At 40.5% G+C, this 23322-nt stretch overlaps 1 protein-coding gene across 5 annotated transcripts; it reads right to left on the reverse strand.

Annotated features, from left to right (window-relative positions):
* Window positions 1-1299: 1299 nt before the first annotated feature.
* Window positions 1300-23309, reverse strand: LOC115571701 (poly(ADP-ribose) glycohydrolase). 5 transcript variants are annotated; one of them, XM_030401237.1, is made up of 18 exons: window positions 23178-23309; window positions 22414-22538; window positions 22220-22308; window positions 21412-22118; window positions 20771-20893; window positions 20496-20582; window positions 20162-20236; window positions 16387-16479; window positions 15277-15431; window positions 13089-13168; window positions 12938-12998; window positions 12718-12793; window positions 10375-10522; window positions 6704-6782; window positions 5706-5814; window positions 3657-3762; window positions 2492-2620; window positions 1300-2249 (listed from the first exon to the last, which is right to left on the reverse strand). In XM_030401237.1, exons 2-18 carry the CDS (start codon window positions 22524-22526, stop codon window positions 2074-2076), a joined length of 2406 nt encoding a protein of 801 aa, XP_030257097.1. In that variant the 5' UTR covers window positions 22527-22538; window positions 23178-23309; the 3' UTR covers window positions 1300-2073. The 5 variants fall into 5 exon arrangements, with proteins under 5 accessions (XP_030257097.1, XP_030257095.1, XP_030257096.1 ...); XM_030401235.1 differs by lacking the exon at window positions 23178-23309 and adding an exon at window positions 22951-23076; XM_030401236.1 differs by lacking the exon at window positions 23178-23309 and adding an exon at window positions 22889-23031.
* Between the last annotated feature and the right edge of the window lie 13 nt (window positions 23310-23322).

Below are 23322 nucleotides of genomic sequence, written 5' to 3' on the forward strand. Positions count from 1 at the left end.
CACCAAGCTTAGAGACACCTACACCCTCGTTCATTCACTTACAGGCTCCCAGGAATCCATTCAGCAGCGCACACAAAATTATTTAACATTCAACTAAAATTATTTAGTCAGTAAACTGCTACTGACAGAGAACAGGCTCATTAGGCCTAAAACCAAACCACCACACAATGAGGGGTAATGTGTGTGATCAACAAACCGTAATTTTCTACCTGGAAGCAACTGTTGTTGTTGATGCAAAATCACAGTCTTTAGGCCTTTAGGGGGCAGCATATCACCAGAGTAACTGCAAGCTGCTGCGAGCTGTAGCTAACTTTAGCAAGTTAGCTCTGTTAGCCAAGCAGCTCACCAAGCACCGGGTATTGGTGTTGTTTACTTGGACTGTTGCTTTCAGTAGTATTTTCTTTCAGGCCTAGGGCGGGGGACGACCCAGCACGGAATGCTGGTGGGGAGTGGCGCTGGAATGAGGACCAAAACCAAAGCTTGGAGTGTGGGCAACAGAACCAGGCTAAACAACATCTCAGTAAACAAGGCTCAATTGGGACTGAACACAGCCTCCAAGATCAAGGGAAGCCAGGTCTGATGACTGGAATACTGTACAGAGGTGATTTACAGCAGATCCTACCAGGACTGCAGCAGGTGCAGGCAAGACGTAAAGCATGAGAGGAACGAGGGGGCAGTGCATCATATAGTGTCCACCTCCAGAGCTACATAGTCTATTGCCTCTTGAGGAGAAACGTTGTATTACGAGACCGACTAGCCAACAGCTAGCTAGTTAGCATGCTAATTTCAGTATATATCTCTGAAAATACAATAATGTCAAAACGTTTACTTATTCACATTGCTTTGATAAAGCTGTTTAATTATAAATGTTTTGAATTAACATTTTTAAATACAGTATTGCACCTTTAAAACTGACTGCATGTCTTTAAATCTGAATACAAAGTGCCAAAGGCAGCTTCTTCCTGTTGCAAATAAAGCATTTCATCCAGCAAGGACAGATAAATCATCCAGGAGCCCCACTGCCAGACTCTCTCCTCTGACTGGATGTTCTATGATCTACTCTTTACTTAATGAGATGTCATGTGCAGTTTATATAAAAGGTATGACCTTATTAAACTGTGAGTGAAAGGGTGAAGCAATAGCTGGGGAAGGATAAATGGCAAGGCTGTGTAGAAACTCATTTTGCTCATGGGACAGAAGCCCTCATTCTCCATTGTTCAGAGATGTATCACTGACATTTGTGGTTCCATTCAAATGGTGCTTCACCATAAAACAGAGGCAATATTAAACATTTGAATATTCCTTTTTGTTTAAACTGATTTTATTTAGAAAAACAATCTTTTCAATTCAAGCGTGTAGGAGGCCTACAAATAACAGATTAACACTGCAATCAGTTGTAAAATACAAAAAACAAACATCAAATCAAATTAAGTGCATCTATGTTCTTTGGTCTGTTTATCACATACAGCAAAGAACTCAAAGAAATGGATCCATGATTGAAACTAGAATTTTGCATGAAATGCAGAAAGTAAGAGATTATTTCCCAAAGAGCTGGGCAGCACTTTAAATCAAACCTTTTTTCCTGAGACCGCTCCAAGCTTTCCAAACCCAGTTCTTGTTATTCCTTTCCTTTAACTTGATTTCTGACAGCCAATTCAATTAGGCTGGATATGTGTGGGTGTGAAATAAGGCAACATGACAAACTCCGAAGATGGATGGCAACCTTTGCTTCACCATTAAAATCACGATTGCGTCGTATTGAAGCTCAGTCCATTGGCGTATTACCAGCAGCAGCAAAATGAACACAGCCAGGACTGCAGCGCCAGACAGGGTCATAACTAATCACCTTCTGCTGTTCAGTTGTTCTCGAAAAGCGTCTGCATGCTGGATTTTCATTTTCAGCTGCCAGTGGCGGACGACCACATTTGGTATATCCAAAACTGTTAATCAAGAGTCTGTCTAGTAACAAAAATTGAGATAAAAATAAAGCAAAATGCGGACTGAGAATTATTTAATTCGGTAAGTGTTTTGTTTTCTGACGATAAGGCGCGGTGACTCATCAGCCACCTGACCTTAACGGCCGTCTGCAGGGACGTGTTGTCTGGCCGAGCCCCTGTCGGAGTCATCTGGCGCCAGGGAGGAGCTGACCTGTTGGTAGATGAAGGAGTAGAGGCTGACATCAGGGCGCCGACTGAGGCAGCTCTTGCACACTGAGCTGTAGTACTGCCCCAGGAGATCATACACCACCCCTGTAACGGAGACAAGGAGATTGTGTATGTTGTCTGGTCTCTACAGTGGACTGATATCACAGCAAGCAAAATATGGACTTCAGGATTAACAATCAAGAAGAAATCTTATTCTAAAAACAAGAAATATTAATCCACAACATAATTTATCAGGTTATTATTTCATGCATCACACAAAAAATGCTGGCTTACAGTTCACTGCTGCACGTAAGCAAGAAGCAGGCAGTGCAGTTGTTTTGACTTACCGACACTGATCTTCCTCTGAGTGAGGAAAGACTGCATGTTGTGGACATCTGTCATGAGCTGGCTGTCACCAAAGGTGAAATAAGCCACATCTCGGCCCGCCTCAGCAGCTGCCAGCATCTGGAGCAGAGCTGGAGAAAAAAGAAGCTGGTGGTGAATCTCAACAGAGAGAGTGGCTTCACTACAGTGCATTGAAACAGACGCAAATCAGATCAAATTCTCATCTTCTCGCTTGTAAAAAAATACAGCATTGTTTAAATAATCAAAGCTATGAGGAACTGATGCCATTAAAAAGTGTGCAGCAGCAGACTCTGTTGCAGGTACAGTAAAAGGTAAGTAATCGGGGGAATAGGTCCCCGCCCCCACTGAGAAGTCGGGATTAGTTACAGAGAGAGGCCAGGTCTGGCCCCGGAGAGCTGTGAATATTTTAAGAGACTGGAAATACGTCTGCTGATTAATGAAGGTTGGGACAGTGGTTACGTTAACGAGCAAAACTGAATCAACGCTTTCAGAAAAGGGGACTAAGCTGAATGTGTACACTTCAGCAGTTTCTCTCCTCTGCCCTGTTTTTTTTTAACTGCTTTGTTCAAATGATGATCTGACAATTAAAAAAAAAGAAGGTGAGGCCACAGAAGGTAAACCAAGGAGAACAGCATGTGAATAACGCAAGCCTTCCCATGAGGCATGCCATTAAGCAGACAGCAGGCACCTATGGAGAGCTGTTACTTATGATAGCTAATTAACAAATATTCATGGATGTATAGTTTGCGAGCACAGTGGCTCTTAAGTGAGAAAAGGAGGTACTACTGCAAACAGTCAGCATAAACTCTCCAGAAGCTCCCTGCTCAGTGACAGTGATACAAGGCTCAGACCAAAAGCTGTAACGGATTGATGGACTCGAGCTGGCGATCAATTTCACTATTAATGAAACATATTAACTTTGTCATTTGATCAATAGAAGGAAGGCGACGAATAGGCCTTAACTAAATGAACGCATTCCTGGAAGACAAATGGTTGCCCACACTGATGCGCTGGAGCCTTTCAATCTGAAATGTATTCTGTTACATCCAGATAAGAGAATCCGCTCAGACTGCCAAGAGCTCTGAGCAGATCTGAGTAAATTTCTTCTCGAGAGCTACTGACATGAAGCTTTACGTCAGTGCTTACCTTTCAGACGCGTGTCCCCCCCAAAAACACCACATCCCCAGTTTCCTGTGGCCACCGCTGCAAGGTTTTCTTTTTCTTCATCAGGGCGAGCAAAGCCACAGTATGCCTAAATGAGGGAGAGTAAAGGAAGGATGAGACGCAACATGGATTATCACTAACTACAAAACAAAACACTCGATACAGCTTTTGATACCAATATCATATTTTTACATTTTTCATATTTTTATTTAAATTAAAAAACCCTACACACAGTGCCTGTATAGAAAAAGTCAATTAATACACACCAACACGCTTGTGAAATTGTTCTTATCTGTGATTATCAGGGCAGTTAGGTAAAGTTTGAACAAAAAGTAAAAGGACATTAATTACCACAATTAAAGAAAGATTGTGGATGCCTTCACAATGAATCATGATCTGAAATTGTCAGATCGCTGGCTATACGTGCTGTCAACAGCAAAATTACGTATTTAGTGGGAAGGCTTAAATTTTGGACAGTCAAATAAAGGAACAGACGATAAATATAATGCACTAAGTAGCAAATATGAAGCGATTTCAGATAATGCCACTGCCTCAGAGTGAGCAATAAAAAAATTATGAATGGAGCAGCTTTTCTTGGGATGACATTACATCAAATCTTTAGCCATATGAGACTTGGCTGCTCATGTAAGTAACAGCGCTGTCGAGCCTCAGGTCCTGGGATCACCTTTACTGTTCCAGATCACTGGTATGTTTTCATAAGAACCTGGCGTACAGAACGTCTCCATCCTATCAAACATAAATGCGATATAGAAAAGCAACAAAGTAATTTCATTTCCCCGGAGGCCTGTGCTTGACACATCATTCAGTGCAAGAACACATAAAGGTTGGTTGGCCTGGCTGAGCATACATTTTGTTTGAACATTGTGTCATTTGGTAATATTGCGTCATTTCACATCACTTGCCTCAACTGAATTGCCACTGGTGTAAAACTGGTGTGGGACATTTTAATAACAGCACATTACAGACTAAACACATGCGCAGCAACAAGATATGACAACATGTCCGGTGGGCTGTACCTCACATGAGAAGTAATGAAAGTCCTGAATGAGCCCTGGGCGTCAATTTCCACATTATAAATTAGGTGAATAGTGAAAATGAATTGTGAGTGCCCATCCTCCCTCTGACCAGTCATAAATTCTTCCTTCGAAAAGGGCAGATGTGACAGTTAGCTGAACAATATTCGAAACGCGATTGATCTTCACGTTGGTGCATCCTTCACACCCTTGTCAGAGCTGTCAAACTCCTCCATGTTTTCTGACAGCAGACTTGACAACATCAACATCTTGATTCTCTATGTATGAACGGATATCTCTGTCTGAGAAGATTGCAGACATGCTCAAAATTCTATTTAAAATACCTGTGATGTAAATGTAACCATTTGGATTGATTATCCTGAGGTCATTTGTGTTCATTATAATTCATTCTGGGCCTAATGGACAGTGTAATAAGTAAGATTAAGCTTATTCTCAACAATTGTGACAATCTATCAGTCTGTATTACATACATGTGACACTATTATTCAAATAATTACCCTAAAAATAGTAAGTGAGAGTCAGTGTAATCTCAGCTGACATTTCTGATTATCAACCAATTAGACTGACACTAAAGTCATTAAATCTTTGTAAACCAGACATGAAGTGTAATGGCAATCAAGGTTAAAACGCAAAGATTACTGCAGTCATGAACCGTTGAAGAGATTATGGAAGATCAAAGCGTAACATCAAAGTGGGAGACCGCCGCCACATTTCCTCTGCAATAAATTATACAAGCTGTTCATTTGTCCACAAAACAAAAAAGTGCACGTACAGCAGCACTTAACAGTTACTAACACTGGTTTTCCAATAAGCTGACACCACAGTCGGATCTAAACCAGTGCCAAGCACAAGAGCAAAAGGCAAGACACTGTAAAGTTTGTTTTGTGATGTGTAGAAAACCAAACTTAACAGAAAGACACGAGAAAGAGACAAAAAATACTCAAAAGTAATAACAGATTAAGAAGTAAAAGATAACCTTGTTGAGCTCTCGGTTGATTTTCTCAGGGTGAAACTGTTCAAGAAAGTTCTTGAAGTGCAGCGCATCAATGGCCACAATCTCCGTGCATCTCCTCTGCCAGTCATCTCTGAAACAAATCAAAGATTGGTTTTGCACCATTTTAGATACAACATAGCAACTGGGCTTCGGTTCAGCAAGGCGATTATTTCGTACAGTTACAAACACATTGGAAACAAGAAGTTGAACAAAATAAAGTCAATAAACCCGAAAGAATTCATGCTTTGTGGCTGTTTTCTTTAAGACATCGAAAGACACAATTTAACATGATGATGGCGCTAGACGAATGGTCAGAAAATCACCACAGTTATTAGAGTTCAGCCTGAAGGAGACTGTCTGCACCAAATTCTATGGCAATCAATCCAACAGTTGTTTCACTGAACAGCTGAAAATGTGAACATGATGAGGGGCTACAGGAACCAAAAGCAGGATTTATGATGACCATGAATGTCTGTACCAATTCTAAAGGCAGTCTATCCAATAATGGTAGGGTATAGAGTAGTGATGCACTGATTTATTAGCCAAACATCAGAATAAGGTGTATTCCCTGTAAGCCTATAGGCACAAAAAACCTATTCGGTTCACCAGTAGCATGTTTGTCTATTGTGTTACATCAATTTTGTGTTGGCACATTCATGAGCAACTGCAATTATCACATCCCTGCTATCAGTTTGCAAGGCTGTGTAAATTCTTATCATTGACATAAAAAAAAACCTCATCAGAAATCAGTATTGGCATCAGTTATTGGCAGCTTCTTTCAAACATTAGTATTAGCGCATACCTACTGTTAAGATAGTTCAGTTTGGGCCAAGTAGGCATGCCAACCAGCCAACCAATATTGCCTTCCCATACGTTACTGTGGCTAAGAGGGTTTGACATTAAGGGGTGAAACACTGCATACAATTAATGTTTCAGATTATAAACTTACTATTTAATCTTAATCAAAGTCGAATAAATACCTTGGAGTTACGTCCTGGTGACTGCCAGTCCACTGATAGGTCCGAGCATACCCTGAGTATTCACTGTACTGCTGTGTACCTGTAATAAGAAACAGGGACTTTAGTCTCACACCACTGCAAAGCTGGAAATAAAGAATATTTCTAGAGTTGTTTAGGTGCTAAGGCACATAACATCCAGTGTAGACACTCAGAATGCAAAATGGAAAAAAATGGTTTAAGAAAAATAAAAAACGGGGTTTAAATTTTGGTACACAAAAGAAAGCAAAGTTTTGCTGAGGTGTCCAACAATACAAATTGCTGTAAAAATTCATTATAATAACAAAAGGTTTTCGGGGGGGTCTTTTCTGTGGCGATTCTGCCTGATGCGATCAAATGAAACAGGAACAGCTGTCTCCTGACAAGAGGAAGGTCAAGCTATTAGCCCCCTCCCCCTTGAAACAACGTGAGAGGCAGCGGCTGACCGCCAGCCCACAGGGGAACACTCACCGTGCGGTAAAACAGGGAGCGGAGGGTGGGGAGGCAACAGCACAGTCAAACAAATGAGGCCACAAATTAACTTCCCATTCATTAGCGCTCATTAGTACCTGACTGTTGAGAGCACTCGCTGAGATTCTTCATGCTGCAAAGTCACTAAACCAAGTGATTAGTAGTGGGGCCTTGTTCAGCAGGTATGAGGAGGTGAACACGGGGGAAGGGAATCTCGAGAGCGCTCTCCACTTGACAGATATTTTACTAATAACCAGCTTGCCTCACTTTCTTTTCTTTTTTTTAAGTAATAAGCAAATTGACTGTTTGAAAGCAGTGGAGTACCTAATCTATGTTACCAGCGTGCCATTAAAACAAAACTGATAAGCTAAAAGCAGAATGGGCTATGTAACAAATGACCAAAATTGATAACAGTGGTCAAAATCCAAGCAAGAAAGACAATATGAGAGGATATCGAGGGGCTGCGACATCTTTTTTTTTTTAAAACGCGGCTTGCACCAGCCCGGAAGCTAAATGTCAAATATTGTATCCACACTGAATTGGGAGCTTTAATACTACTAAAACAATATCTAGACAAAAAAAGAGGTAAAAGCTGTACAAAGTGATATAATCTGCTGGTTCATAAGATTTCTGGACAGCAGCATAAAGTCGAGAAATATCTTCTCTCTGATGGCATGAAAGTTTCACTGATGCATAACAGCAGCCAACTGGCAAACTAATCCCATCCTGTTTATTTGGAGAGCCTCTGATGAGATGTATGTACAGAGCAGCTTAGACAGCATATCATACTGATGATTACTGAAACAATTCAATTAACTCAGTGAGCAGCAACAAGAGAGAGTATATGTTGGTAACAACTGAATACAATAAGTTGCTTTGACAATATCTGTAAACATCCTTGTATCATTAGAAATTAGATATAGAAATGTACAGCACGTTTAGTAAGGAAAGGTTACATTTACTCGCGTATGTTTTTTTGAATAAATTGTAGGTCTGCTAATGCTCTGTTTTAATACTACAGCCATGCTTTCACATGACTAAAAGCAGGAAAAGTTATTTATTACTCAAGTACTTTTGTACTCTGTTCGAAGTCATTTTTGATGTATACTTTTACTTGCATAACTGATGTTTAACACTTCCGTCGTCAAACTAAATGGTTCAATGCAAACCATGCACACACCTGACCTTCACTGATCCACCAAAAATATCAAACTCTATGATCAACTATATTTACGTTTGAAAGGACCGACCTTCACGAACAATATTAATTATGATTGAGATTTTTCTAATCCAACCCTATCTTCTGTGGAAAGATCAATCTAGGCCAAGGGAAGATGTGTCTGGTTTTCAGAAATGATTTAAAAATAACAAATAGTAACAAATAGGTCACACAGAAATCAGCAGGTTTAATCACAATGTTTCGGAAGGTTGTTTCATTCATGTGTAAATACATCGAAACAAAGTGTCTCATATTTGTGGTGGGCTGGAGACTGCGAAATGTCAGGGGTGCATCTCATTGCCATGTCGAGGCAACTGACATCATCAAACATGGATAACACTGTTTCCACCATTACAAAAATCATAGTACTCTACAATAAGATTAACATTAAGAGGTTTCTTTTTTTATAAATCCATAAATTGGCCACCACTGGTTTCTTTGAAGACTATTTTCAACCATGTAAACCACCAGTCACACTGATGATTAATAAGACAGCAAGATTTTGTGCAGAGTCAAGAAAAATTTCCACGTGTCTCCTGCTTACGTCAAGCTGCAATGCATTGTCTTGGTCAGTGCTGTCATCAATGAGTCATATGACTTCTCCTTGATATGGTTTATACTTTTGACCACCCCAATGCCAGCCAGATATCTAGCAATCAAGGAAAATTCAATTAGGTCTGGGCACTTTTGCAAATTTCAGAGCAGAGGTAAGATCCATTAGCTTCCCTACTGTATGCCAAAAGGTATCACTGGGGAGAAAGATTTACAACATGGCCACAAAACAGCGAAGGCATGGACTTTCTTTTTTTCTTTTACAACGGGGGACAAGAGATACGGGCATGGGTTTAATAAAGATGATGGAATGGAAGAGTCCATTAGCGGAGCAGGTCTTGGGCAGGTCTTCCAGCTATAATTAATTCTGGGCCCCAGTAATAAAGTTAAGTGGTGTAAGTGGAAGCAAGGGATAGATGGCCGGGAAGAAGTCTGAAGGTGACTCTGCCAAAGCGAGAAGACCTGATGCAGCGGTATGACTGCTGATCAGGAGGGCGGAGGCTCTGTTGCCTCACTTCCTGTTCTAATCCAACACCCTTGTTATGCAATGCTGAGGCGATTTCGACAAGACATTTGTTTTCCTATCCTGGAATGTTTTTACTTCATTTTGCCAGAGGGGCTTGGGATTAAATGCATATCCATACATCTGTTTAATTCATGCAAGTTGTAATCGGAAAGTGCTCACAGGATTTATTTAAGCAGCAGTAGTGACTAAAATTATTCTATTGTTGCAGAATGGCACCTGGATTTGTGTAGACTTCCTTCAGCTCAGACTAGTGATGTCTATGTTACATAACATGAGTTTTCTAACCTCTTCATCAAATGCAATCAAACAGCATTAGTCCAGACAAACAGTGTCAGAAAGATAAATAAAAAAAAGAAGAAGAAAAGCACAGACAGGAACCATCAGCCTCCTGCTGAGACTCCTTCAGTCAAGCTCTTGTTACTGGGTCTACTGGCTTGCCCAAACATTGTTTGTTTCAACCACTCAATACTGAAGTCAATGGGAATTACTCAGCAGAGAGACCCAACAGAGCAATCAGTACAGCCCAATCTCCAACTCCAAACTGATGCAACTCTCCCTTTTGCAGCCAATCAAAAGGAAACATTTGACAAGGACAGATTTGGAAAACAGGGCAATTGCCAGGAAACATCCTTTTGCCTCTTGCTGAGCCAGGATGGGGTAAATTGGAGGTGTGAAATGTGCATTCCATGCTGTGTGTGACTAGAAAACACCCACCATGTCTCTTCTGTCAAATCGTAGGTCAAGCATGAGAAAAGTGAAGCCAGGACATTATTGATCTAATCTAGATCAACAGACTAAATTATGAATAATTGAATAGCAGGATTCCTTCAGAAAATATGTAAATTATTGTTACATAAACAAAGTGTGAGAGAGTTTTTGTACACTGACCTGTGATGATAAGACAGTCATTATGATCCAGGGCTTCAGTGAAGAGGCGAGAAACAATAAGCTCAGGATTGATCAGGAAGCGGATTTCCTCTTGAACTAGACCAGAACTGGTGACTCCTCCTCCAACAAACTTGTTGGCAAAATCCACCTGCAAATCAAAACAGATGACTGATGATGAAATAAATCACAGTGGAACATTCATGCCCCTGCAGTATCTACTGAACTGATAAATCACGTGCATGTACTGTTATGAAGCTGAACAGCAAAAATCTAGATCACCAATTTACGGAGCCAGCATACGACTGAGGGCTGCGCAGAAAAAAACATTAAACCTGTCGTGCATTTGTGCAGATAACTTTAACTTTCCCTTCAGGACCGAAAAAGTAAAAGTTATTCTATTTTTCCTCAAACGTCCTTTTCTGCTTTTAGGCTCAGACACACCAAACGAACATCAAAGGACTAGTGACGACAAAGGCTGAAATGTTGCCTCAAATCACCTGTATCTCAGCCAAAAAGCAGCACTTGAACCCACCTCACAGTCTACAGCCAACTAGCTTGTACATTCAGCGCCTGCATGAGAGGAAATACCTCTCCATACCACCAGGTAGCAGTAGTCTGTATTTGCCATTCAAAAGGGCAAAAAGGAAGACTCAGGACTGCAGATAAACAAATAATTGCCGTGATAAAGCAGCATTTTTCGACACCACTCTTGCTAATATAGATTCTTCTACCCAAAAATATGTCAGTTAAAAGAGGTTGAAATGGCCATACAGAGGAAGTGAAAAATGACAAAGGTCTTTGTTGCTTTCTCTTCTTGTGCAATGATGATCTTATCTGAACAGCCAAACAGAGTTATTGCTCTCAGAGAAGAGCTCAATCAGTTCAAAAGCTGCAGACAAGGGCCAACTAGTCCTGAAGATGTGGGACACACCAGAACAACTAGGGCCACAGTCGCTCATGGACAGGCCTGATGTAGACCGATGCTTGTTAATGCGCTTATACAGCGTCTATTCTGTAGTGGCTTTTCAATGTGAATTATATTCTATACTGCTGAGTCTTCCACCAAACGTGCCATCTTAAGCATTAGCACAAATGACAGAGTGGATGATTAAAATAACATGCCTTCATTTAATATCACATTAGGTGCTGCACAAAATGGGTTGCCATTGGTCAGTAGGCCGCACTTTGAGAAGAATTATCTAGATGAAAGTTACTGTACATATTTTGAACTGTGACATTATATTTTCCCAAACTTGGATGACAGGAGTAAAACACGTCATGAAAGGGTCTCAGCCCTTTCTCATTTGTGATAGAATCCCTGAAAACCTGACTGGGAAGGTGGCCTCAGGTGCTGGCATTACTCAGAAATCTGTCCCCTGTGCCAAAATGCTCGCCAGACGAGCAGCACTTAGGTAGGCTGCTGCCAGTGGCAAAAGATCAAAACGAGAGAGCAGTCCTGCAGTCTAAGTAAACATCTCCCTCCAGTCACAACATGCTGTGAAATTGACTGCTGACTGATGCCCCGGACATCCTTTGCTGCTTGTGTTCCTGCAGGTTCGTGGCCGGATCAATCGTGACACTGATTTACTTGTTTATTTCGGTCTGTTTATGATTCAAAAGAAAAATACGCGTCTCATTGCGCCAGCTCAGACATAGGCACGAAAACTCATTGTTTTAGTCGTGAAGCAGCCATGTGGAACATATATTCCAATTTCAAGACTGACAGTTGTTGCTCATTGGCCTGTAGACAGCCCAGACCAACCCCGTCACAACCCGAAGGAAGAAGCTGCAAAGGAGCAAGCTGCAGTCTGAGAGCAGATCTCCCCAAACTGGTCACTCAATTCTGGGACAGCAAGCCAACCTCCAAAGTCTGCTTTGACAGGCTGTCAACATCACCCCACCCCAGCAGAGCATCCATCAATCCAGGCCGCGGCGTGCCCCGGAGCTGGTCATGTGTGCACGTCAACTGTCAGCTTGTGGCAACTGGAGGCAAACAAAAGGTGAAAGGCAGAGCGGGCCATCCTGACAGTGCACAGGAAACATGGCCGACACGGAGAGCAGAGGAGGCTCAGAGGCCTCGACCCCAGTCCCAGCACACACTCCCCGCGACGTGTCTCAGGCTCCCTCAAAGGCCTTTTCAGCAGTAGTAAGCATTCTGGGTGAAAGACTACAGAATGCAGCGCCTCAGTGATTGACTACAACAGAGGGAAAAAGAGGATGGGCACCCAACACAATGAGGAATGCATTTCAAACTAAGAGTTCTTTCAAGCAAGCAACAGGATTTTGCAAGGTTTAAATCACACTCATCATGTTGTCTTTCTACAACTTAATATCTCCTCTTACCTGAAGCATTCCATAACCATCGTCCTCAATGGTCCCCTCACAAGTAATATGGAGGTTTGTAAGCAGAGTCTTTGAGCTGAAACACAAAGAACAAATTGTTTTCCAGTTATCGTTCGTATCGGTGGATCTTTTGATTTGTGGCAGAAGTAATTGACAAACTACACCCACTCATAGTGCTAATAATATTTTTTTCTTTGATTACAGTGTCAGTATATTACACCTTTTCCAATTCAGAGGTTTGTCCAATCTCTTTCGTGTGAATGTGACAAGTCCATTGGGTTCTGAAAAGCAAAAAAGAAGGAAGTAATAAATATCAATATTATATCAACATATTAGGGTAGCGTAAAAAGAAAAAAAATGTGGACACTTACTTTTCTCTGTGAAACCTTCGAAATAGCACATTAGGGTTTTCAGCTTTTCAGTCTTCTGTGAGGAAGAGCCTTCAAACAGCCTGAAAGCAAGAACAAATTATAAGATATCAGACTACACTACATGTTCCTCTTTTAAAACTGAAGCACACTGAAATCTAAAAGTCTGATCTTCAGGACTCTATTTCTGACAGCTACACCACTTTTGTTCAGTAGTTTAAACTAAAACAAAAAGGGAAAAAGTGTATTATAATAAAAATGAAGCAAACTTTTTTAAGCAAGCAGGTTATACGTTTGCACCAACACCTAAACTGCAGCCAAGAGACCAGGCAGGAAGAACGACTCAGTATAACCAGCGCCAAAGAGACACAAGACCTCCACTTTGGCCATGTGAGTTCAGTCATGCTTTAACTTTTGATATGAATTAGTTCATCTCTCACTCAGCCTCCCTTTCAGTCACTAGCCGATTATGTAGGAGTTCCTTCGTTGGTACGACAATGGAGTTGCCCCGGGCTTGCCATCACAGAATCACACTCATGTGCCACTTCACAGCACTCACACAAAAAAAGGGAAGAGAGGGAAACAGGGCTCTCTCCTTGGGGATACATTAAGAAGCCCTGTGTCCCTTTTAACAACTGAGTCCTGAGGAAGCAAAGAGGTCAATCCCCCTGAAATATAACACAAAAACCAAAACACACAACGCTGCTTGATGCACTTTAAGCCCGCCATCTCCCTCCCGAGCAAACTCTATAAAGTACCCGACAGCCTGCCTCACATGCCTAAAGAGAGAGAAATTTCATGCGAGTGAAATAACGACAAAAGCTTGATGCACTGAGAGCCCTTCAGGGGCCAGGAAACTCATTCATCGAAGTCAACTCCTGCATTTTTTTAAACAATCATGCGTTGTGTTGTCCTCGGGCCAAATGCCTTTGACATTGGCTAGCCACAAGTGAGAGCAGGCTTTTAGTAACAAATCTCAAAAGGGTCTTTGGGGAATAGAGAATTAATACACAATTATATAACATCAATACGCCCCCCACAGATGTGAAGAAAGCTATGATGTAACTCAAGAAAAGGGTATAAGTGACTACAGTATGTATACAGCAGGGTTTCTGCATCACCAGCGCAAAAAACAGGGAACTCCAGCTGGGAAACTCTGCATGAGCTGAAAGCACTTTATGGTAAAATAATAAATAAAATACAGTTTGCTGAAGAATAATTTGAATGACAGAGCCAATGCATTAATGGTCTGTTTTATCTACAGTGCAATCAAGAAGACTGCATTGAGATAAAAACAACATCTGCAGATAAAAAAAACTTTGCTTTTATTTTCTCTACCTAATCCAGAGAAACAAACATGCAGAGAAAGGGAGAGAAAAAGAGTTTGAATCCCTCAGATCTTTATAAAAAGTTATGGAAGAAAAATAAATGATTTAAATAAAACACATTTCAAAGCACTGAATATCTTTCTCGCAGGAGAATTTTCAACAGTAGACTAAAAAGATGACTCTGGCTTTCCTTTCAAATCGCAGTGAAACCTCTATGTGAATGAAATACTGATGCGATTGAACTCTGCGACAGCTTTCTGCAAAACAGCCAATGGCCTTCTCCATTGTCAAAAGCAGCCATCCGAGTCAATGTTAATCTAATTCCCTGTTCCATTTAGGTAATTACACTGTGATGCCAACAGAGATTCGGGGGGGGGACATGACTGAGCAGCGATCTCCAGACTAGTTTTTGCATTACACCACCCAGTCCATCTCTGCAGTGAAAGCTTGCAAGTCGTAAAAAAAAAAAAAGCCACCCCCTGCCCTGCTCTTTGTCATATTCCTATTTATTATTCTGACAAGTGCATTGTATAGTTCTGGTGTGTAGTGCGGCTAAAGCCAACATCTGAGCGTTTAGAAAAATCTCAAACCCGTGCATTTTTTGAAAGGTAAAAGCTCTAAGTCAGACTGACCACTGTCTCTGATCAATATATTCTTGTTATAAGACAATGTTTGCTCATGTGTAATTAAAAACAATGTAAATGTTGTATGGCTTAACACCCAGCCAGATGATAAAATGACTGGTGAGTAAAGCATATACAGTAGTGCCCCCTCATGGAAAGTCGTCACAGCAGCATCATTTACATCCTTTGATTCTGCAACTTTAAAAATCATGTATGACAAACACCACATCCCTCGATTACCTGAAAAAGTTGATGTCCGGGTAGTTCCAGTATTCGGTCCTTCTGGAGTTGCGTCGGGGAAAGGTGCAGAAGAAGGCGTTGGCGAGCAGACATGCCACCTGCTCCTGAGACATGGTGATGGAGTGGGTCGTGCCTCTCTTGAGGAGGGGTATCGGCTAGAGGAGGAACAGAGGTAAAGTCAAGGAAGGTCAGAATAATTTGTTTTGTCAATTTGCTAACTGAGACATTGAAGTATGTTGCACGAATGTACTAATTTGGCACCACTCTGTGCTTCTTGAATCAGCCATCATAATTACAATCAACGTCCATTTTTGCTCACAAGAGATCCATACTCCTAATAAAGACTATGATTTTATAAATTACCAGTGCATCTGTATAAGCAATTCCATAATGACAATACAGAGAGCTTGCTGCATTCAGACTATACACCGACAAGTAAAATGACTTGCTGCAGGTTTCAAGGGCTGAAATGTTTGAAAATGAAGGAATAACAGCAATAACGAAGGACATTTCTCATTTTTAAGTCCTCCAATATTTAGCAAGGTTTTAATGTTGTAGTAAAGCAATGTGCCAGCCCGTTCAGTTTCCCTCAGTATTAATCTCTCAGTCTCTACACCTCCAACACAAACCAGACATTTCAACAGAATCAATACAATTTTAGATTAGTAAAGCTAGAAAGTAAATGATTATAAAAATTATAATAGAAGACTGCAACACACATCGCAACTTAAACTACTCGTGTGTAGATTGATGCTTAACTTTGATATCAGCACAAGTCTCTAACTACTTTTTAGGATAGACTTGTATGCTTGGGTAACATTTTTAAATCAATCACACTAAGCAATACATTTAACACACAGATGTCAATGTGTTTTAATGTGACACACATTGCTCTTCATCATCCACACTCCAAAGAACCAAACGACCGAAAGGACAACAGAACATCGGACAAATGACCATCAATGGCTTCGTGCCTTGACCACACCATTTTTACTACCATTTGACCGGATTATTTGTCATGTTGTGACCTTTGGGATCAACCTGCTGTGGTGATCTACTGTGTCACAGACCAGTGAGTTCAGTGTCTGTTGGTTAGCGAGGGGTTGTTACCTTGGTGCAGAGCTCAGATGCTCTCAGTGCTAATTGCACCATGTCTGGCAGCAGGGAGCCAAACAGATGTTCGGCCGCATCAGGCTCCAGGACCTTGGGAGAGAGGAGCGAGAGATCTGTTTATGTTTGTTGTTTTCGCCACGGAACTCAGCTGTGACATTATTAGCTGTTTGGGATGATTAGTCTGACAGACAGATGACATTTACAGCGCTGAACCATATCAAATTTTTGTAGGCAACAAACAAATACTAATGAAATATAAGCAATAATGATCATCAAAGAGCAATACCAAAAAAACTGTAAAACTGTGTTATGTGGATACAATGGCTGATGTGGTTGAAGCAGGTAAAGACAAGTAGAAAAAGTGGAAATTTCCTGTAATGCAGCCAGCAACACTTCATCGCAAAACATAGTCTCATTTCAAGATAATGACGTAATATCGATATATTACTGAGCCTTAACCAGGACCAAATATTCAAGTAACAGACCAGCCAGCCATGACTTTCCCACACTGCCTAAGTGATCTAACATATCTTAGACAATATATACAACCCCTATTTACCCCCATATTGGCTTCAAAATGTCAGAATGATCAATCACAGAGCAGTTTCATCAAGGTTGCACGGCCATGCCAGCTGATTAAACAGTCTTGCTGGAAGAGATGCAAATAATCAGGCGTTTGAAATAGAAAGGACAGTGTGTTCCCAGGACAAGGAGCCTTGACTGGTGATTTAGCCGAGGACATTCATATTATGGCAAAGGAAACCTGACTAAACACTGTCATAAGTAATGACCTGGTTGACATCATAAACTGCTCCTATGGGCGTAATAAATGGAGGCGGTTGACAGGGCGAGGCGGTGGATATAGCTGAGGTAGTATAAGCCGAGCCCTTTAAATCAGCACAAGACAGTGCATCAAATCAACTGAACTTAATTCTTCGTATGACTTGATACAGGTCTGTACATCACATCAAACTGACAAAGTAATCAAGCAAGCTGCGAGAGAGGGTGTGGGGCGGTGAGAAACCCGAGCTACAGTTTTAACACAACACCTCCTGTTCCGATTCCCCACAGGTCTGAGGCAATAAACCAGTCTTCTTGACTGCGTCTTTGGACGTGTGAACATGTAAATATAAAACACTTGGGTGCTCATAACCATAAATACAGCCCTGGTTGGGCTGGAGAAAGAGGAATGAACAAAAACTGATGCTGTCCGTCAACAGCTTTTCCGTTATTCATAAGGTGTGCGTGCACAGATGAATATTCAATGAAGCTGGCTCGCCCGTCACTCTATGCCATTCATGTCTACTTTCCTCTGACACTCACAATCATCCTGCTACAGTTTCTCCAATCCGAGGCTCCAGGGCAAAAGCAAGTAAGTGAAAAATGGGGACCATTACGTAGCACTGTTTACCATTCCTTATTTACTTGCACTGTAAATATATTAAACATTAAGGATTCTCTGTGATTGTTTTTTTAAAACCAATGTATTATATGAGCTTGTTTCTATCAATATATTACAGATGCTTTACTGCAGCGTAATTGCTACCGTCTCTTTGGCATATTAGACCGTTAAAACACAGATTCATTATTCAGTCTATGAATAAATTCTGTAAGCAGCAGAAGCAATAAACAGTCTCCGTAAAGAGGAACTGTGTGTCAACTCTGCAATAATATAAAGCATAAATAAAATAAATTTACTATCTTTTACAGTCAAATATTCAAGTCTTAAAATGTTTACTAAACCAATCAACAGAGATACCAACATAACAGCATCACCTGAATCAAAACATGAATGTCTGATTTCATTGGTTATCATTTAAGCAGCACATCTCTTAATATCCAACTCTTTTATAATATATTTAATGGTAATGAACATTTTGTAGCTTGACAAATATCAAGTTTTGCCATTCCAAAACCCGATATATGGATATAGCCGCTCAACATGTTCAGATTTTATCTAATAAAATTCCCATTCTAAAATGATTTATGACATACATAGGGCACACAATTGATTTAACAGTATAAAGCTGGAGTAAGGCATTCTCTGCGATGTAGTGTCAGCCATTTCTGACAAGTTACTAAACGTGACCTTTTGGTAAAAGATTAAATTATTGCTCTAGACTCCCACTTTTCCTCTGAAGGACTGCAACATTCTCCTGTGTGAAATCCATTACTGTTCTTGTGCACACTGACAGAAACACATTTGACAGAACTGGCATTAAAAAAAAAGGGGGTTACATGTACTTTTTTCCTATGATGTGAGATATCATAAAAACATGTTTAGAAGCTGATGTTTTCCAGATGATGCCATGCAGCACAGAGTGATGAGTGCTTCCGTACTACGAGGAAAATAAAGCCTATTATGTGTCTTCTCCTACAGGTTCAGGGTTTCTTGTATCAAACACTCATGTCACAACACAGCGCATCTCTCAAAATGGATTATTCTCGTTCCCTTTCATGAGCCAGACAGTACAGCCCTCCCTGATTCTGTGAACAGGATGACGCAAAGCGCATCAAGACAACGGATGATGGATGGCCTCCAAACGAGGCTGGAGAAGACAACCAATGAAGCAACAGTGCTCTGGCCATCATGATGCAACTCAGGCCTATTTTATGTTTGGCCTGTAAAAAGAATGACTAAGCTGGGGACGTTAAAATATAAAACAAATAAATAAATGAATAAAAATCATATGAACATCGCCTTTAAAAAAAATAAATAAAAAATACCTTTATCACCTGACTGCAGCATATGGAGATAAAGTACATACAAATAGATCGCAATGTATTCACTGTGGGCAAGTGTCCACGGCTCTCCCTACTATTCTATTGATTAGGAGCAGCAGATAAATTACAGCTATAATGATTATGACTGGTTCCCAGACGACCTCTTTAGAACATTTTATAACTAAGCTTGTCGATGTTGATTATTTACTATCCACTTGAGCTTTTCCAAACTTTTGTACACAGTCACAGTAATATCATGGTCTAAAAAGATGTGAAGTGTCATATTTTCATTTGAAAAATGTAAAATATTGTCACCTAATCCTTCCACAAACCTGGGATCACACTGGTGTGCTGACTTTTATGTAATGTTACGAAAACCCAATGTGTTTATACACACGTCTGCAATGCTTGAGAAAGACTTTATATTCATACAGTTTAATACAGTTTTCACAAAGCCTATTAAAGCTTTATTCTCAACATCAGCCAGGTATTTGCTTTAACAAGAAGCATTTGGGTATCATTTCACCCTACATGACAGTCTCATTATAGTGTATGAACTCATCAGAGTTTTAAACGTGGGTAAGAAACAATCACAAGGAAGACAGATGCATGGTGAGTTATTTCTGCATGTAGAGGTATGAAGATTTTTGGTTTATTTATCGATAATGACTGCTAATACCACTTAAATACTCTTTATACCAATTATAATCTAATCTGGTGTCAAATGAGGCATCCGCATCACTGTAACTGAACATATTGTCATCACTAACTAATGAACCATCTGTTCTGTCATTGACCCGAGCACTGTGAGAGGAACCAGCACCAGTTCACGATGCCTTCTGTTGGTCAATCAAGTGTCATAATAATTTAATTCATTATTTAACATCCTCCACATGTGTTTCCATCTGTGTTTCCATGTCTGCATGCCAGTAATTAAATGATTATATAAAAAAAAAAAAGGGTCATTTTCAAAAACAACAGAGACTTCATGTATGACTTCTGGTTCCAGTGATTCATAAAAAGATCAGTATTCAGGTAGATTGTTTACCTTAGTGCAGTACAAATGAAGTGCTGTGAAGTCCCATCTCTTGGCATTTGACGCATTGTATTTCAATATTGCATTCTGTAACAAACAAGTTCAACAATCACATAAAATTAAGAGTCAAATTAATCTGTTTGGACATGTTTAAGACAGAAATACTACATGTGTTTTCAAAGGGTGACAGAAATTCTGGGAGACTGTGTGCCTTTCAGTTTTTGAGCTCATGACGCCATCTTATGGCATTATCTGGTAACAACAACTATTGTGCACTGTGCCCCTTGCTTTACCAACTCAACCACATTAGGTCTTACCAATAAATGAACACAAATGTGAAACTTGCCTTCAAGTCAGATTGATTTGTAAATTCCTTGTTTAAAGTTTCCTTGATCAACTCCCACCGACTCTTATTCTGACGTTCTCTTGTTTCCTGTGGGAAGAACACATTTGTTAGACCTCTCCAGGGTAATTTGATGGATGCCATCAGTGCAGCCTTGTTCTGGCCACTTCTTCCAATAAATTCATGAAAGCATTCAATGAGTATTGTGTCTTATGATTGCAGTACCATCTTTTGTCCCCATATGTGTTTTACACAAGAACATGCAGATTGACCGTTACCTCATCTTCAACAGGAAACAGGTTCGAACTGGAGCAGGGCATCTTGACATGGACATCATCCCAAGTATCTTTAAAAATAGCAGGATATGGCACAGGACGTTTACCACTCTGAAGAAGGTCTGTCTGTCAAAGGAGTAAATGAAAACAAACGGTATTACCAAATGTAAGTTTAACTCATGAGGGCCTGGTTAACATATGGTCACAATACGTTTGCAGTCAAAGTAATATCCCCACACTCTGCCCCAAAAAAGGACAAAACATTTCTGGTTAATAAATATTGAACAGAGCAATCACAAACTATTAACATAATGCACTATGTACCAATGAGCACTAATGCACAAAAAATGGTGAAGTGAAAAGCTAGAGCTAGAGTTATAACTGGCAGCAGTGTTGTAGAAATACAGCAAATACATTAGTGTTGCCCATTTGAATTAATACTGAATTATTAAACCACATGAAACACTTTGAGTTGTACCAACCCATCAATCACTAACGACTATTTATAGTATGTTACAAATGTTTTTCTCTAAGAGCTAAAAATAGTAGTGAGTCATTAGTTCTTCTCATGTATGTTAAGAAAAACTTGCAAAGCAGACAGATGCTCCTGTGCTTTGTTTGAAAAAGAAAAGAATTGCTCGAACCCTTATCATCACAGTGTGCTGGCCAGGAACATCCTTCAGCGGGGGAAGTGGTCTGCCACATTCAGGCATTCGCTTTAGCTCCCCGATTGGCGTCCCTAGCCATTTGACATCAGCAGAGGTAGTTTCCTTGTCTGCATCTTGTTTCTCTGGAAACTTATCCGGCCTGCCTCTTCTCACAGGTAAACCTGGTGACGGAGTCACTGAAAAGAAGTCTGTTATTCTGGTTTTCTGTTTGACGGATCCCTCTGAGCTTTCTGAGGAATTGTGAGGCCGTGTATCCATAAGCCCACTCCCTACAGCATCGTTGGAAGCTGGTGACACAGGATTCTCTTCATACAGGTCTCCTGGTGTCAAGGGTTGGGTTTCTTCATCAGAATCAGAGTCAGAGATAGGTGGTTTTTCTGCATTTCGGCAGTCCAGAGACTGCAGCAAGTTGCTTTGACAGCCACCATCTTCAGTCATTTCTAAATCCTCTTGAGTTTGGCACACTTCAGCTGTACTTGCTTTATTGGCAGGCGTAAGTAACCATCGTTTAAGAGTATTTTCAAACTTCTGCTGCTTTCTTGGGCGGACACTTTTCTTCTTTACACCATGCAAACCATCCGCCCCACTCTTTGGCCGTATGTCCATCTTTGTTCCTGTGTTGTTTTGCCTTCTTTCTTGATCTACTGTCTCATTGTCTCTGGTCTGCATACATGAAGATGGGACTGAGGAATCACAAAATATATTGTTTAAAAAGCGAAACACACTAAATTTAAGTAAATAGCTTGTTTGACTTTAGCAGACAAATGTCATCTCATCAAGTTACCTTTGAGAGGAGATGAAGGGGACGTTGTGGCACTGATTTCAACCCTGAGTCTCTTTGCTAAAGGTTCAAAGTCTGTCAGGGCAGTCATTCTATAAAAAGAAAACGGAACAGATGTCTATATTATTTGTAAACGACAGTGCTTACTGGAAGTTACACATCGGAATACACGTAATGTACTGTCAAACATAACTCACAATACAACTTGAGCTGACACCACGAATGAGGTGATATTTGGTTTTGTCCAGACTTTATTGGGCAATCCTTTCTTCATGAGGTGAGCACATCTTAAAACGTGGTATGCCGCCATACATGACACAATCTATTTCAACACAGCACACAGATATGCTTCCGTCAAAGACATATTTGTCCCGTGTTGCATTGTGACTGACTGACAAGTAAAATTTTCTCACCAATAAAGACTGGCTAAATATCTAAAATGTTGTCTTGTATGTGTATATTATTCACACTTTTGCCTCATGTCTAAGTTTTTGTCCGACAGCTTGAGGGACTGTCATGAAACAACTGCCAGCCACACATAGTTTATTAGCTAACGTTAGCTTACATGCTAACTAGCTCTGGACTACACTAGGTTGTCAAAACAATAGCCTGACAGCCGTCAAGCACTTTAAGCGGGTATTATGAAGAGTGACGGCTTTATATTACAAATACCTTCAAAGTACACCATAGGAGTTGAGAACATATGTTAGTCTTTGATTAAAGTTAAAACGCACCCCGGCATTTGTCAGTATTTTTCAATATTGCTGCATTTCAACGGTGCCGCTTCCGAATTCCAAAACACTTCCGCGAGTGACTGACGTATGCGCCACCGAAACAACGCGAGATCTCCAGCGCTGAACCTGTTCTCAAAGTTTAAATTACGGCAAATCTTATGCCTAGGACTCTAGTTATGTCGAAATAACCTCGAAACAAAGCTCTTTTTTTTAAAATGGTGACTTACTGTGTCTTCATATTAACAACACCGATGAACTAAGGAGTGAATGAGGACAGAAATTCACCCACGTGAAACAATTAATTAACGCAGGTAAGGTTAGTAAAGTTTGATTAAGCGTCAATTAGCATAACACTTGCAATAATTAGCTAGC

Source organism: Sparus aurata, chromosome 20, assembly GCF_900880675.1.
Source record: "Sparus aurata chromosome 20, fSpaAur1.1, whole genome shotgun sequence".
NCBI lineage: Eukaryota > Metazoa > Chordata > Actinopteri > Spariformes > Sparidae > Sparus > Sparus aurata.

What these genes read in the sequence shown, in the direction of transcription:
- LOC115571701 (XM_030401237.1), bottom strand. Translation starts at nt 22,526, where the DNA reads ATGGCGGCATACCACGTTTTAAGATGTGCTCACCTCATGAAGAAAGGA. An exon ending in GTGTCAGCTCAAGTTGTATT is followed by an intron (nt 22,309 to 22,413) that starts GTGAGTTATGTT and finishes TTCTTTTTATAG; the next exon opens with AATGACTGCCCTGACAGACT. An exon ending in TCAGAGGAAGATCAGTGTCG is followed by an intron (nt 2,250 to 2,491) that starts GTAAGTCAAAAC and finishes TCTCCGTTACAG; the next exon opens with GGGTGGTGTATGATCTCCTG.